The 12530-nt window shown below is 41.4% G+C and overlaps 1 protein-coding gene across 1 annotated transcript in view; it reads left to right on the top strand.

Annotated features, from left to right (window-relative positions):
* magi1b (membrane associated guanylate kinase, WW and PDZ domain containing 1b) overlaps positions 1-12530 on the top strand; it is a 92678-nt gene that overhangs the window by 56656 nt on the left and 23492 nt on the right. Inside the window, exons 3-10 of the mRNA XM_030776404.1 lie at positions 4553-4672; positions 5636-5842; positions 6820-7036; positions 7462-7544; positions 8539-8574; positions 10726-10783; positions 11578-11663; positions 12371-12490. Coding sequence (XP_030632264.1) covers positions 4553-4672; positions 5636-5842; positions 6820-7036; positions 7462-7544; positions 8539-8574; positions 10726-10783; positions 11578-11663; positions 12371-12490 — 927 coding nt within the window. The remainder of the gene's footprint in view (positions 1-4552; positions 4673-5635; positions 5843-6819; positions 7037-7461; positions 7545-8538; positions 8575-10725; positions 10784-11577; positions 11664-12370; positions 12491-12530) is intronic.

Raw genomic sequence — 12530 nt, forward strand, 5'->3', positions numbered from 1 at the left:
CCTGTGTGTGTGTGTGTGTGTGTGTGTGTGTGTATGTGTGTGTGCGCGCGTCCATGTACATAAATGGGTGTGTATGTGTGCAGACAGGGTTATTGGTTTGCAGGGTTTCGTAAAGGCCCATTAGATGATTGCTTTCTTTTGAGTTCTGTGTCATGGAAACATTGCCTCTGTCCTGCAGCAGTAAGTGAACTGTGGTTGCTGATTGTGTTTAGACTGCGAGCTAACAGCTGCTGATTGAGACAATTGTGGTTACAACTCTCAGCCCACTGTGCTAGAGCATTTTTGCACAGTCACCATCATCACTCACCACTGTAACAGTCATAGTGATTTAAAAATAAGATGTCAGTCATTTCTCTTGAAGACATAACCTTGATGTTGTGTGGGTGTGGGTACACGAAGGGGACCGCATTCTCTGGAAACCCGAATAACGCTTTACGGGTCTTCAGCGTCCCCTACCTTTTCAAGTCATGTCCTCATAAGACAGACAAAGCAATTTCAACTCCAGACCTAGCGTGGTGTCGTCGAAGGTGCGATGTCCCCAAGGATGTTTTGCTGTGAACTGCAGTGAGGATGGGCTCTTATTAAGTTCATAGACTGGTGTCGTGTGTAGGGTAATTACCACACCGATAAGAAAGAGGCCGGCAGCAGCTTGGGCTAATTGCCTTGCATTGTGAAGGGTTGGCACTATTAGCTGCTAGCACTGATTGGCTGTATGTTGACAAAAAGAGAAGAAAATGTTGTGTTTACTCATAAGAAATATCAGGACAAGAGGGGGAGAGTTGTTTATATTAGTTTCTTTTTTTTTTTTTTTTTGCTCCGTCAGAGAACGAGTGCAGTCAAGGTCTTACAGACAGTGATGTAGTTTCTAGAGAGCTTGTCTGAGTCTGTAGGCCTACATCTCCCCAGCAGCTGTTGCTGAGTCAGAACACATTTGCTTCCTCATATTTTAGGTTTGTTTGCCAGGACGGTCCTTTCTCTCTCTCTCTGTCTCAAAATTTCTGCCAGGTCAATCGGACCCACAGGTTTTCCAAGGCCCCTGCGTTTCATCCGCATTTGGTCTGATTTGAATTGATTTTGTCCTTTCCTTCGCTCCTCACATGAGCATTTTGTGATTTTCTCTTCGTTGTTTGCGTTCTACATTGCAGCGCTTTGAGATGAAAATTGTGTGAACTCCAAGGAGACGAGACCCCTCTTTGTCAAAGGCAGGGCCAGGAGGAATTCTATCCTTCCGGGGTTGTCCCTAGCAACGGAACGTCTTACTGCATGCGAAGCAGCACTGTTTTTATGTAAAGATATATAGGAGTGGAATGCCTGCGTGTTTTCTCGGTTTACTATATCTGTGTCAATAACACATCCCTGTGACATTTACGTGTACACCTATTGTCAAAACGATGTCTGTTTTGAGCTTGTTTACAGTTGTGTTGGCAGACCAAGGTTCATTGCTTGCCAATGAATGCTTCACAGCAGTGAAAAGATTATAGTAGATGGTTGCGAAATGGTTGTAACTGGCTCATCCAGATATCTGCAGAAACATTCTTGGTCTTACAAAATCTTGTTATTATTGATACTTTAGCTTCATTACAAAATTGGTCGTTATAGACCTCAAAAACTGTGGTTTCTTGCTCTTTCCTTTAGTTGGTGTTGTTGCTCTACAGTTCTGCCATCTTCAACAGAGCTTTATACATTCTTAAACAGCAAATATTTGTTTGCACATGAACAGTCCATTACAGATTGTGTAATATACTCCCGAATGAAGTTTAGCCTCTTAAATGATTCAGATGAAGATGTGGGCCTGTTTTGGGTTCCTGAATTTATTTACACCTCTTGTCATGAACATGGAAATTAATATGAGAATCCTAAATGAATGCTCTCGGTCTGTTGCTCTTACAATTGCCCCCAAAGATTTAAACCATCTTTAAAATGAACTTGAAATAGCATATTAATTTCAATCATCAATTTACATTCTCACTGAATGTAGTCATCCCAAATGTTGATATGAAGCGGAATGCACAAATCCTTTTTGTGTACGGAGATGATCCGAGATCTGACCATTTCAGTCTTGCTCTTTTTCTTTCTCAATTCTCTTTAGAATTTCAACCATTTCATTTCGTACGGAAAGATGCGGTGTTATGAGCTGATGAGGAGCTAAGGCCTGTTCAGTTGCCATTTAAAATGGTTTTATAATACACTGAGGAGTGTAAAGTCATGTACTGTCTGTTCCAAAGCCGTTTTGCTGCCAGAAATAGATTGGCCTCACTGAAACCCGTCCTGATTTGATGAGTCATTCAGGTTAATGGGGAAAACTGCTGCTGTTTTTTTGTAGTTTGTTTGGCACTGTAGTGAAGTGACACTTTGTTTTATGGGGTTTAATAATACATTAACATATGACTTCTCCTTTCCCCCCACTCCCTGGGGACTAAATGTATGTTTGAATGCGTATATACCGTTAGGTGACACCTCCATGCTTATTCTAATTGTTGGCTTTGTTTGAACATCCATTCAACATAATTGAACAAAAACATGCTTCAAAAACAGCCTTTCTCTTTCATGATTTGTACCGGGGTTTGGGGGGGGGACAAAAAAGTGCTCCATGTCTATAAAATGGAAACACAACAGCGACAATTTTTTTTTACATTATGTTTAATCTTGTATATTTGCATAATAAGAATGTACAGTGTATTGCACCGTTTCTCTGTAGTACTTAGAAGAGTAATTATTATAGAACGACTTATGTCTTTTATGTGAAAACAATGTATAATTGTGGGCTTTTTATGAGTACGAGTCAATATTTAATGAATAATAAAGCACAGCGTAGTTATGGACATGTATATAAAACAGCAATCTAAGAACATATCCTGCTATAAAGTCCATCTTCCTCTGCAGCAGGCTATAAAGCACATCCTGCATTGGAAAGGTATTGAGAAAATCAAGACAGAGCCTGAATGATAGTCACATCTTTGATTTATCACCGCTGTCGTTGGAATGGCTGCCAGAGAGCATCTCTCATCTTCAGGGTGCTATTTTTATCAGCTATTTTTTTTTTTTTCATGCCTGGAAAGTGATGTGGAGATCTGAAGGCTAAAAACACAGATGACAGACCGTGTGTGATACATGAGCTGCTGGGCTAGAGCCACGCAAACATGACTATTCACTTCTTTATAACGTGCAACAAGCAGTCAATAAACCTACTGACTTATGGCGGAAACGTCTACGACAAACTCCACACGAGAATCTGTTTCATATGTTCATGAGAAATGTATCATTTCACATGACGACAGAAGGCGGATGATGAAGTGGGTTGATTCTCTGATTGAACAATATGTTATGTATATCATCCTTACAGTGCTGACTAACTTGTTTTCATCACTTTAATGAGAGCTAATTAAGCACAGGTCTTGGACATTTCTTCTGACTGACAACTAAGCTACGAAACTCTACAATCAAACATTTTTGACCATAGAACAACGCCATCTGATGTATCGGCATGTGGAGAGCACGTATAGAGTGAGATACGATGCATAATAACAGTAATACCTTTAGGATTATCAAATGAATCTATTAGCAGCAACTTTTAAGGTGCTTGAATGCATTCTAGTTTGGCGTGAAGGGAGACTGAAGGTAAAGATGAAGGAGGCAGGGCAGCAGAATGGAGCCTTTGATCCCTTGGCTCCTTTAATCTCTGGGAATGTAGTTAGACCAATGAAAGGGGGAAGGTTGGCACAGTCAGGGAGGGCTGGCATCGAGAGAGATCAGTTGGCTCTCTCCCTGCCCCTCCTGTAATCAATTAAGGGCGGTGTGTAGCAGCAGCTTTGCGCTGCCACCGTCGCGTAAAGTATGTTAGCACAAAATTCACAATGATGGCTGGAATGTCGGGAGTCATTAGCACGTCGCACGTCGCACGTGCAAGCCGTTCGGAGACCAGATTGTTCGGTGGTCCTCTAACATGCCCCCACCATGTAGCGGTTGTCATGGCTGCCAGGTTTCGAGGTGCTATTCTCTCCTTCTCTGTTGAGGTTTTTTTTTTTCGGAACCGTGTTCATTTTTACATATTTTCTTTTAAATTTTTGAACACTCCTATTTGTCTTCTCATTCCTCATTGTTCTGCTTGCTTAACATGTTTTAACTGTTTTTTTTAAAAACAATAAGGCAATCATATATATATATATATATATATATATATATATATATATATATATATATGATTGCCTTATTGTTACTTCATGTAGTTGGACATGGTTGACCTTGTTCAGATTATCTCAATGTATAATCTGTGAGATTGATTTTCATTGTTTGAATGCTCTAAGGTTTAAATTAAGGGATTGCTCAATTGCTCATCAGAAGGAGGTCTCTTAACTCTAAAAGCGCTGTGATATACCATTTGTGTGTGTGTATGTGTGTGTGTGTGTGTGTGTGTGTGTGTGCGTGTGCGTGCATGCGCATGAGACTGTGTTTATTTATGTGAAGGCCTCAGAAAAAAGAAAAAATTTAGATTTAGCAGAGTAATTATTTTATGACTGACTGCCTTTTTTTTTTTTTTTGCTGATATCAACAGGTACCACCCGACCCCCTCGTGGCGGAGAAGTCCCCGGAGTAGATTATAACTTCCTCTCTGTGGAGGAGTTCCTAAAGCTTGAACAGAGTGGGACGCTTCTGGAGATTGGCTCTTATGAAGGTGAATCTCAAAGCAGTTATTGCAGTTTGTGCTCAAATATGTAATAGTGTTTTTTTTTTAATTAGTATTATTTAAAAAAATCTATTTTGATGAAAGGGTAAGGACTTTGTTTTCTTTTTTTTTCAATGCATGCTTAAACCTTCTTTGTTTGTACTTGCAATGGCATTTAGTGAAAATGTACCTTTTAATGAGGAATGTTTGTGAAAATTTCAAATATGAAGAAGCAGACAGAATGTTTGAAATGCGCCTATTTAATAGAAGATGAATTCTGGAATATATCTGACTTCTGTGTACCAGTGTACTGTACTGTATGTGCTGATGGAACACTGAATGAATTATTTCTCATTCTGACGAAGAAAAACAGATTTCATACCTGGCCCTGTGAAGTCTCAGTAACCAGCACTTTGATATTTCACATTATTTCATCATGCTTGTGTGTGTGTGTGTGTGTGTGTGAGAGAGTGTGTGTGTGTGAGAGTGTGTAAGTGTGTTTTGGATATGTAATATTGAACACAATACAATACTGGCTTTGTCTGCTTAGACCAGAAACTGAGTAGCTCATTAGTAGTTGATAACTGTGTTAAAACTGATCCTTAAATGGGTCTTGAGCTGATACAATTAAATTATATCAGTGTTAAGTGGTGTGATGTATGCTGTGCAGATTTGCAGTTCTGTCTATTTCGTATGATCACTGCACAATGCTTCTAGTGAGAGAAAATAGACACTTTCTAGCACAGCCTTTGACTTCCTGCACTAGAATGTACTGGAAAGCAAACTGCCATAACATCTCTTTCTTCTTGTCTGTATACAAAGACTCAGCCATTTGGCAAGACACCCCGTCACAATCACCAATACCCCTGGCCCCCGCCACTCCACCACCACAACCACCAACACCCCCTTCCCGTTTTTGGAGGAAAAAAAAAACAAAAAAAAAAAGCATGCTAATATCCTCTTGTTGCCTAGGTAACTATTATGGAACACCCAAGCCGCCGAGCCAGCCCCCTAGTGGGAAAGTGATTACCAGTGATGCTTTGCAAGACAGCCTGCCTGGCTCTCAGCACTCCACTCCCAGACGCACCAAGTCTTACAATGAAATGCAAAATGCTGGAATAGTGCCTGTGGAGACTGAGGATGATGACGAACTGCCTGAAATGAATAGTAGCTTCACAGGTAAGCAGCCCGGCTGACGTCGACAGCACATCTGCCAGACGCTGGTGATCTGTTCTTGTTCTCCCTCCTCAGCTGTCTCTCTTTCTCTCTCTCTCTCTCTCTAACTCTCTCTTTCTCTCACTCATTCTCCCTCACTCTGTCTCTCTCCCAGTAGACAGAAAATGGTGTCATCTGGCTGCCATGAATGGTTTCAGCTCCAGTGTTGGAAAACTACAAGATGGGCTCTCTTGTTTTATTTGTTGATCAGTTACTCAGCAATCTGTTGAAACATGTTACTAAATAACTTTACCCCGAGGGATTTCAATCATTAAAAGCTTACAGGCAAATAGGATCTTTCATGATGCATGAGTTGGCAAGTTGCTCATTTGGTCCTAGACATGTTCAGCAGTGTAAATCATTACATGAAGGTCAGTTAGCATGCTCGTGTTGCACTGCATTTCCTCACTACACAGACGACCAGCGTAATCCCGATTATGTTTTTCTTATCCTGTCTTCACAGCTTCATTTACACCTGATTTACAAGTCAGTTTTAGAGTTTAGTTCATTTGCGTCAAGCGGTCTCGTCTCCCTTACTTATTGCTTTCATTTTAGCGATAGACTATGATTTTATTCTGAAACGTGCCCAGAAAAAAAAAAAAGAATTACGCAACTCATTCAGAGAATCACTCTTTAAAGGTTAAGAGTTGGCCTCTGTGTATATTTGCACATTGATGGAGAGGTTGTTGATTCCACTTGTTTGTTACGGTGACAGACTGCAAGGTGTTGGAGAGTGTGTGAATAGCATTTGATCACTGCATAGGACAGAGAACAGGAAATGAGTGTGAGGGGGAGTTTAAATGCTTACACACACCTAATGCCTCTCAAGTCCGGCAGGGTGCCATGCGGACAGGTCACACAGGCGGCAGCGGCTAGAGTGTGGATACGCGTGTGTGTGTTCATCATTGAGAGAGTATGCGTGTGTTCTCTGTGCTCTGCAGGAGACTCGAGTGAACTTGACGAGCATCCCTCTGTGCGACCCTACGCCCGTGACAACGCTCCCTCCTACAGTCTTAACAACGCCTCGGCGTCAACCACGGACAGCTCTCAGCAAACGCACACACACCCCCACCATCCCCCCGAAGAGGACCCGCTCGGGCCTCTGCCTGACAACTGGGAGATGGCTTACACAGAAAATGGAGAGGTCTACTTTATAGAGTAAGAAGAGTCACGCACACGCACACCGTCAGCTTTCAGTTCTGACATGCCAATAAGTGCGTTTCATTGAATTCAAGGCAGGAAAGTACGATGTTGCTCTGACACTTTAACTGTAGAATTTCTGTGCGATGTTTGTTTCATCGATTTATCGATATCGAAATTTGAGTATCGAAATGCGATGAACTTACCCTTATGTATTTCTGTAGAATATGGGGTCATTGATGAAATATATATCTTAGATAACGTCTCTCTCTTATGAGAATTCTCTTGTGGTTAACAAGTTGACAGAATGCAGCCTTTTATCATTTTTGTGCTTTTCTCTTAAAGTTTCAATTGAAGGAAGAAATGAAAGATGTTATTCTTTTTCAGACAGAGTTTTACATCTTAGTGAAACAATATTGTCTGTCTTCTGTGTCTAATCTTAGCCACAACACAAAGACGACATCCTGGATCGACCCTCGGTGCCTGGATAAACCACAAAAACCCCTAGAAGAATGTGAAGATGATGGTATGGACACTTTGTTCTATTTCTGGCACAGCTGATTATAGCTGTCTTGATTTGTTAATTTTCTGATATAAGCACACACCTATTTCTGGAAGCCTTTTTTTATAAGTGCTTTTGAGTGAAGTAATCATTTTGAGTGCCTGTGTGATACCATTAGTGGCCTGTAGGTGGCACTCTTGAGCCGCATTAGTTATTGCAGGATGTCATATTCAGGTTCATCGTGCTGTTAGGAGCCCTAAAATCTTAACGATTCGCAGGTTTTCACGCATCATCTAGCACAGATAAATAGTGCCCTCCTGTCCTGCAGTGGGAATCCCGCCCGCCTCATACTCTTTGAATTAAGGGTTGATCCATCTATCTTACCCTTGTCTGTTCCCTGCTCTACAATGGAACTTGCTGGTTATTCATCCTAATGGGAGAATATAGTGATAATTTCACACAACTGGGCTGTCCACTTGCTTCTTTTTTTAAGGAGGGTTTGAAATGCCTGTGAATGTACACTTAACCCGACTGGAATAATGTACATTTATTTCTGTTTCTCCCTCAGTGGCATAATAGTTTTATTACGTTAGATATTTAAACTCTAACAGTATTTCTGTGAAAGGATGCATTTGCGTCATACAGCGTTCCTCTGTAAATTATGATGATGCCGATGATACCTTTGATGTTACCCTAAATGTTTGAGGATAGTGCCACCCACTGGTTCTACAAGTAAACATCTTTTCTGTCCAAGGACGAGTCTTAAAAAAAAAAAAAATTGAACACTTTCTCTAACAAGCAATCATTTTCACTCTACCTAACAATAATGCTTTTCCACAGGCCGGTTTGAAAGCTTAAACTTGCAGTTTGTGTACTAACTCTTCCTTTCTTTTTCACCGACTCCTCCTTCACCAACACCCCCCCCCCCCCCCCCCCCCAACCCCTCTTCCTCCCTCCCCCCCATCCCACATCCTCTTTTTTTTCCCTTTCTTTTTTTTTTTTCCTTTCTCTGGAGAAGAAGGGGTACATACAGAGGAGCTGGACAATGAGTTAGGTAGGCCATTTTCCTCAGGGGAAACCTCTTTTACTGCACAACCCTACAATGCTGCATGCCTCTAGTCTCTGCTTCATTGGGCTATCCTGCCGTCACCCACTGCCATTACCTCTTGGTTGTTTGTTTGTTTTGCACAGAGGTTGAAATGACTAGCTTGAACCATCATTGGCAGTTTGGAAAAAGAATTTATTGAAAGCAATTTGCATAATATAATATTAGATATTCATTTCCGCTCTCAGAACCAATCCAACATTCACAATCGAACTTCCCCTCTTACTTGTGTGAGACGCAAATAGAGTTTCTCTTCGCATACATCTAGCAGGCAATATTAGAGCCGACTACATTTAACAAAACAGACAGAAGCCAGTCCGTCATTTTATAATGAAATATGAACAACACTCTCATATAAGCACCATCGTTTAAATAAACTGTAGGTTCATATCGTGTGGTTTCCAGCGAGCTACGGCTGCTGAAAAATGTCTGCGTGTGAAACTGAACTTTGATTTTGTGGAAGAAATGGATTTCACGCTGTAAGCAGTGACCCAGAGACCTTTGTGTTTGTATTCGGGGAGATTGGTTGAGCGCAGTCGATAGTTATTGATCAGAGAAATCTGAAGCCTTGCAAAAATGCCATTGTACAGAGGCTCGGGTCTTTGTCAGGTCGGGACAGTAGATGTCGGCGCGCTAAGCAGCCAGTCGCAGGCGAGAAATCAAATCCAGCACAGAGCACAATGAGATGCAAACAGTTTAATAGGCAATTTGTCACCTGAGTCCCAGTCGTACGGAGCGGAGGGGTGTGGGGTGGGATGAGCATATTTGCCCTACCAGTTCTTCCTCTCAAGAGCTTCTCCGGTTCCCTCAGAGAGAGGCGGGGGGGGGGGGGGTACAGACGAGCCAAAGGAGATGAGTGATTTTAAACCTACAGGAACACTTCCAAATGACAGCTGGATGGATTACTTGATCAGATGGAAAAAAAAAAAAATAGGCCTGTTGAATTATTCATATTCAAATTTTCAGTTCCTGGTTCTTACTTGGCTAAACTCTCATTTCATTGGAAGCAAAACATCTCGCTTTGGGGCGGCCTTGCCTGCGCGTGGCTACGGCTCTTTTAAAATCCGGGGTATCGTAATTGTTTTTACCGCAGAGTGCGATCATGGGAAACGGCTCTCTTTTGTAATTCATGTGAAAATTATCGTCTTATGACGTTCATAGATTCATTAAGACAATGCACCAATCAGCTTAATTCAATATCATTCTGCTCGACAGAGATAATGAGTTTTACTTTTCCTCACATGAAGAAATTATGAACGTATGCAGCTTTCAATGGTCGTTTAAGAGCCTTTGCAATAAAGCTGTCATATCCAGGGGAGTAGTAGTGATGCTTCCTTTGGCCTTGTGGATCATCGGAATGCGTTTTATTTTGTTTCATCTTGTTATTCAAAATGGTTTTGTCAAAGAAAACCACAGCAGTAGAGAGTTTAAATTTGCCTACTAATGCAGCGCAGTGAGTACAATGCAGAGTGTAGTAAATTTTGATGGAAGATTCTTTCTTTCTTTCTTTCTTTCTTTCTAAAACAACAGCGGTGTTGAATATATGTATGTCTCACATTATATTTTTACATACATATCTACCTTCTCTAGTTCATTTTTATTAGTTTTTTTTTTTTTAATCGCTGTTCTTCTGAATGAGCAGGTGAACATGTCAGGGTCTGTTCTGTACATCACCTGACAAAGAGCCTTTTTCCACCTGTGCACTGGAAGCAGACGGTGAACGTGAAAGTAAATGAAAACGTATCAATTTGTTAAGAGCGTTTTATACAAAGACCCATATAAGCATATTCAACTCTTCTTTTATAGCTCAGTCTCTTTATCACTCAGTAACACAAATGTCAGTGTGTGGGCATATTTTTTTCTCTTCCCATCTCTGTTAAAACTAAGTATTCAAATGGAAAGAACGTTACCTTGGCACGGTGCTGTTTGTAAACCCGTAGCGTCATCCGTAGGTGCCCTGCGGTCGAGAGTGATGCCAAGGCAATGCACAGAGGGTCTTTATAGACTGGGAAATGTGATATTGAATAGACAAGATTCTTATCATGGACTTTAATTTGCAGCAGTAATGTTTTTAACCTCCTGCACCTTCTTTCGTTGCAGAGCTGCCAACAGGCTGGGAGAAGATAGACGACCCTGTATACGGAGTTTATTACGTAGAGTAAGTGATTTTCCAGGCACCTGCCTTTACTCTCACGCCAATTTCGCTTACACAACCTTATATTTGACTCCTTGCAACCTTTTTTCATCACGCCTCTACTTCAAAAAAAAATAAACATCCGCTTTCATTTTGATCAGGGCCATTTCATGGTGGAATACAGGCTATTCTATCAATTTGAATCAACATGCACTCTCGTCCCACTTGAAGTCTTTCCCAGTTGGTTTATGTGCATAAATATGAATGCATTGAAAAGTTTTGATGTTGTTCAAAGCAATACCTCTGAGGAAGAGGGGCCATGTTTTGTCTTTTGAGATGTATGTTTTTTTTTTTTGAAAGTTATCTCTCGCATAATTGCCGGAGCCCTTCGCGGGCAGAATCACGTTTGAAGACGAGTTGGCTTGTTGTCCCGAAGTAGCACTTTTTTTCCCCCTTTTTTTTTTGAGAAGATTGTCTAATGTTTCTGCTTCTCTGGCCCTGTCACTGTCTCTTCTCCTGGCCTAGGGCTGTGGAGATTTAGAGCTCCTTGTACCAGAGAATCTGCCAAACAGTGTGTGTTTCAATTTATCACTGTCTCAATCCATCTCTTCTCATCTGTTTCTCTCTCTCTCTCTCTCTCTCTCTCTCTCTTTCTCTCTCTCTCTTTCTTTCTCCCCCCAATTTTTCTGTTGCCTCTTTTTTTTTTACTTCTCACTTTTCTGGCGCTGTTTGGACCGTCTCTGCTGCTAACTCGTCTCTTTCTTCCTTTTTCTTTTTCCTTTGTTCTCCCCCCCCCCCCTCTCTGTCCGTCTCCTCAGTCATATTAACAGAAAGACCCAGTATGAGAATCCCATATTGGAGGCTAAGAGGAAGAAGCAGCTCGAGCAGCAGCAGCCACCTGAAGGTGAGCGGTACATTCGAGGTTCGTCTCCAGCCAGACAAGGCGTCATCTCTTTTTCTTTTATTCATGTCTGTGAGTGTCTGCAGCTCCCGGCCTGTGAGCCAGCGGAGGGGCTGTTGCAGTTTTGAATGAGACGCGAGGCATTTTTCTCAGTTTCTTTTGACGCATTGTTAGAAGGAGTTTCTGAAATTCTTTTCGCCATTGATTCATTTCGACAATTGTTTGAAAAAGATTAGCTCAAACACTCTTTATTTAATAGATGTTTTTTTCTCAGAAGCACTTAGTTTGATGTTTTTAATACGAGAGGAAGTATTGTTTTATGTTTTGTATCGTTTCTTTAAAGGCTTTCACTGTTTGATGGAGGTTGCCCCTCTAGGGACCTCATTCAGGCCAACTCAGCTTGATACTCTGCTGACTTAATTACCCTCCAATTTTTTTCTCCTCCCCCCGTTAAGCTCAGTATCTGTCCCGGAAATGATATTCAGCCATTGATCATGCATAATAATGAATATGTTTGTCCCTCGACACATTTGACTCTGAGAGGGGTATCACTAAGAGCACTGCTGTATAAATCCCTGCCAATCATTCTCACCCATTCCGGATCTAATTCTTACAGTTGCACATTAGTGTATTGCTCTGTGTAGAAATAAAGTGCAACTGTATAAAGACTAAAGAAAAAAAACCCAGAAATGCTCCCTTCACTCTTTTAGAATGGATTGAAGAACACTCATCTGCTGGAGCTCCACTTGCCAGCTATGCCAGCAACCATCAAGAGACCTACCGGGACCCCCAGTCAGCACCCCCACTGCCACCCCAAATAGGAACCAAACGTATGTGCTGTTTCGTCACATTCTGAAACATACACATACA

This window comes from Chanos chanos, chromosome 6 (assembly GCF_902362185.1).
Source record: "Chanos chanos chromosome 6, fChaCha1.1, whole genome shotgun sequence".
In the NCBI taxonomy this organism is placed as follows: Eukaryota; Metazoa; Chordata; class Actinopteri; order Gonorynchiformes; family Chanidae; genus Chanos; species Chanos chanos.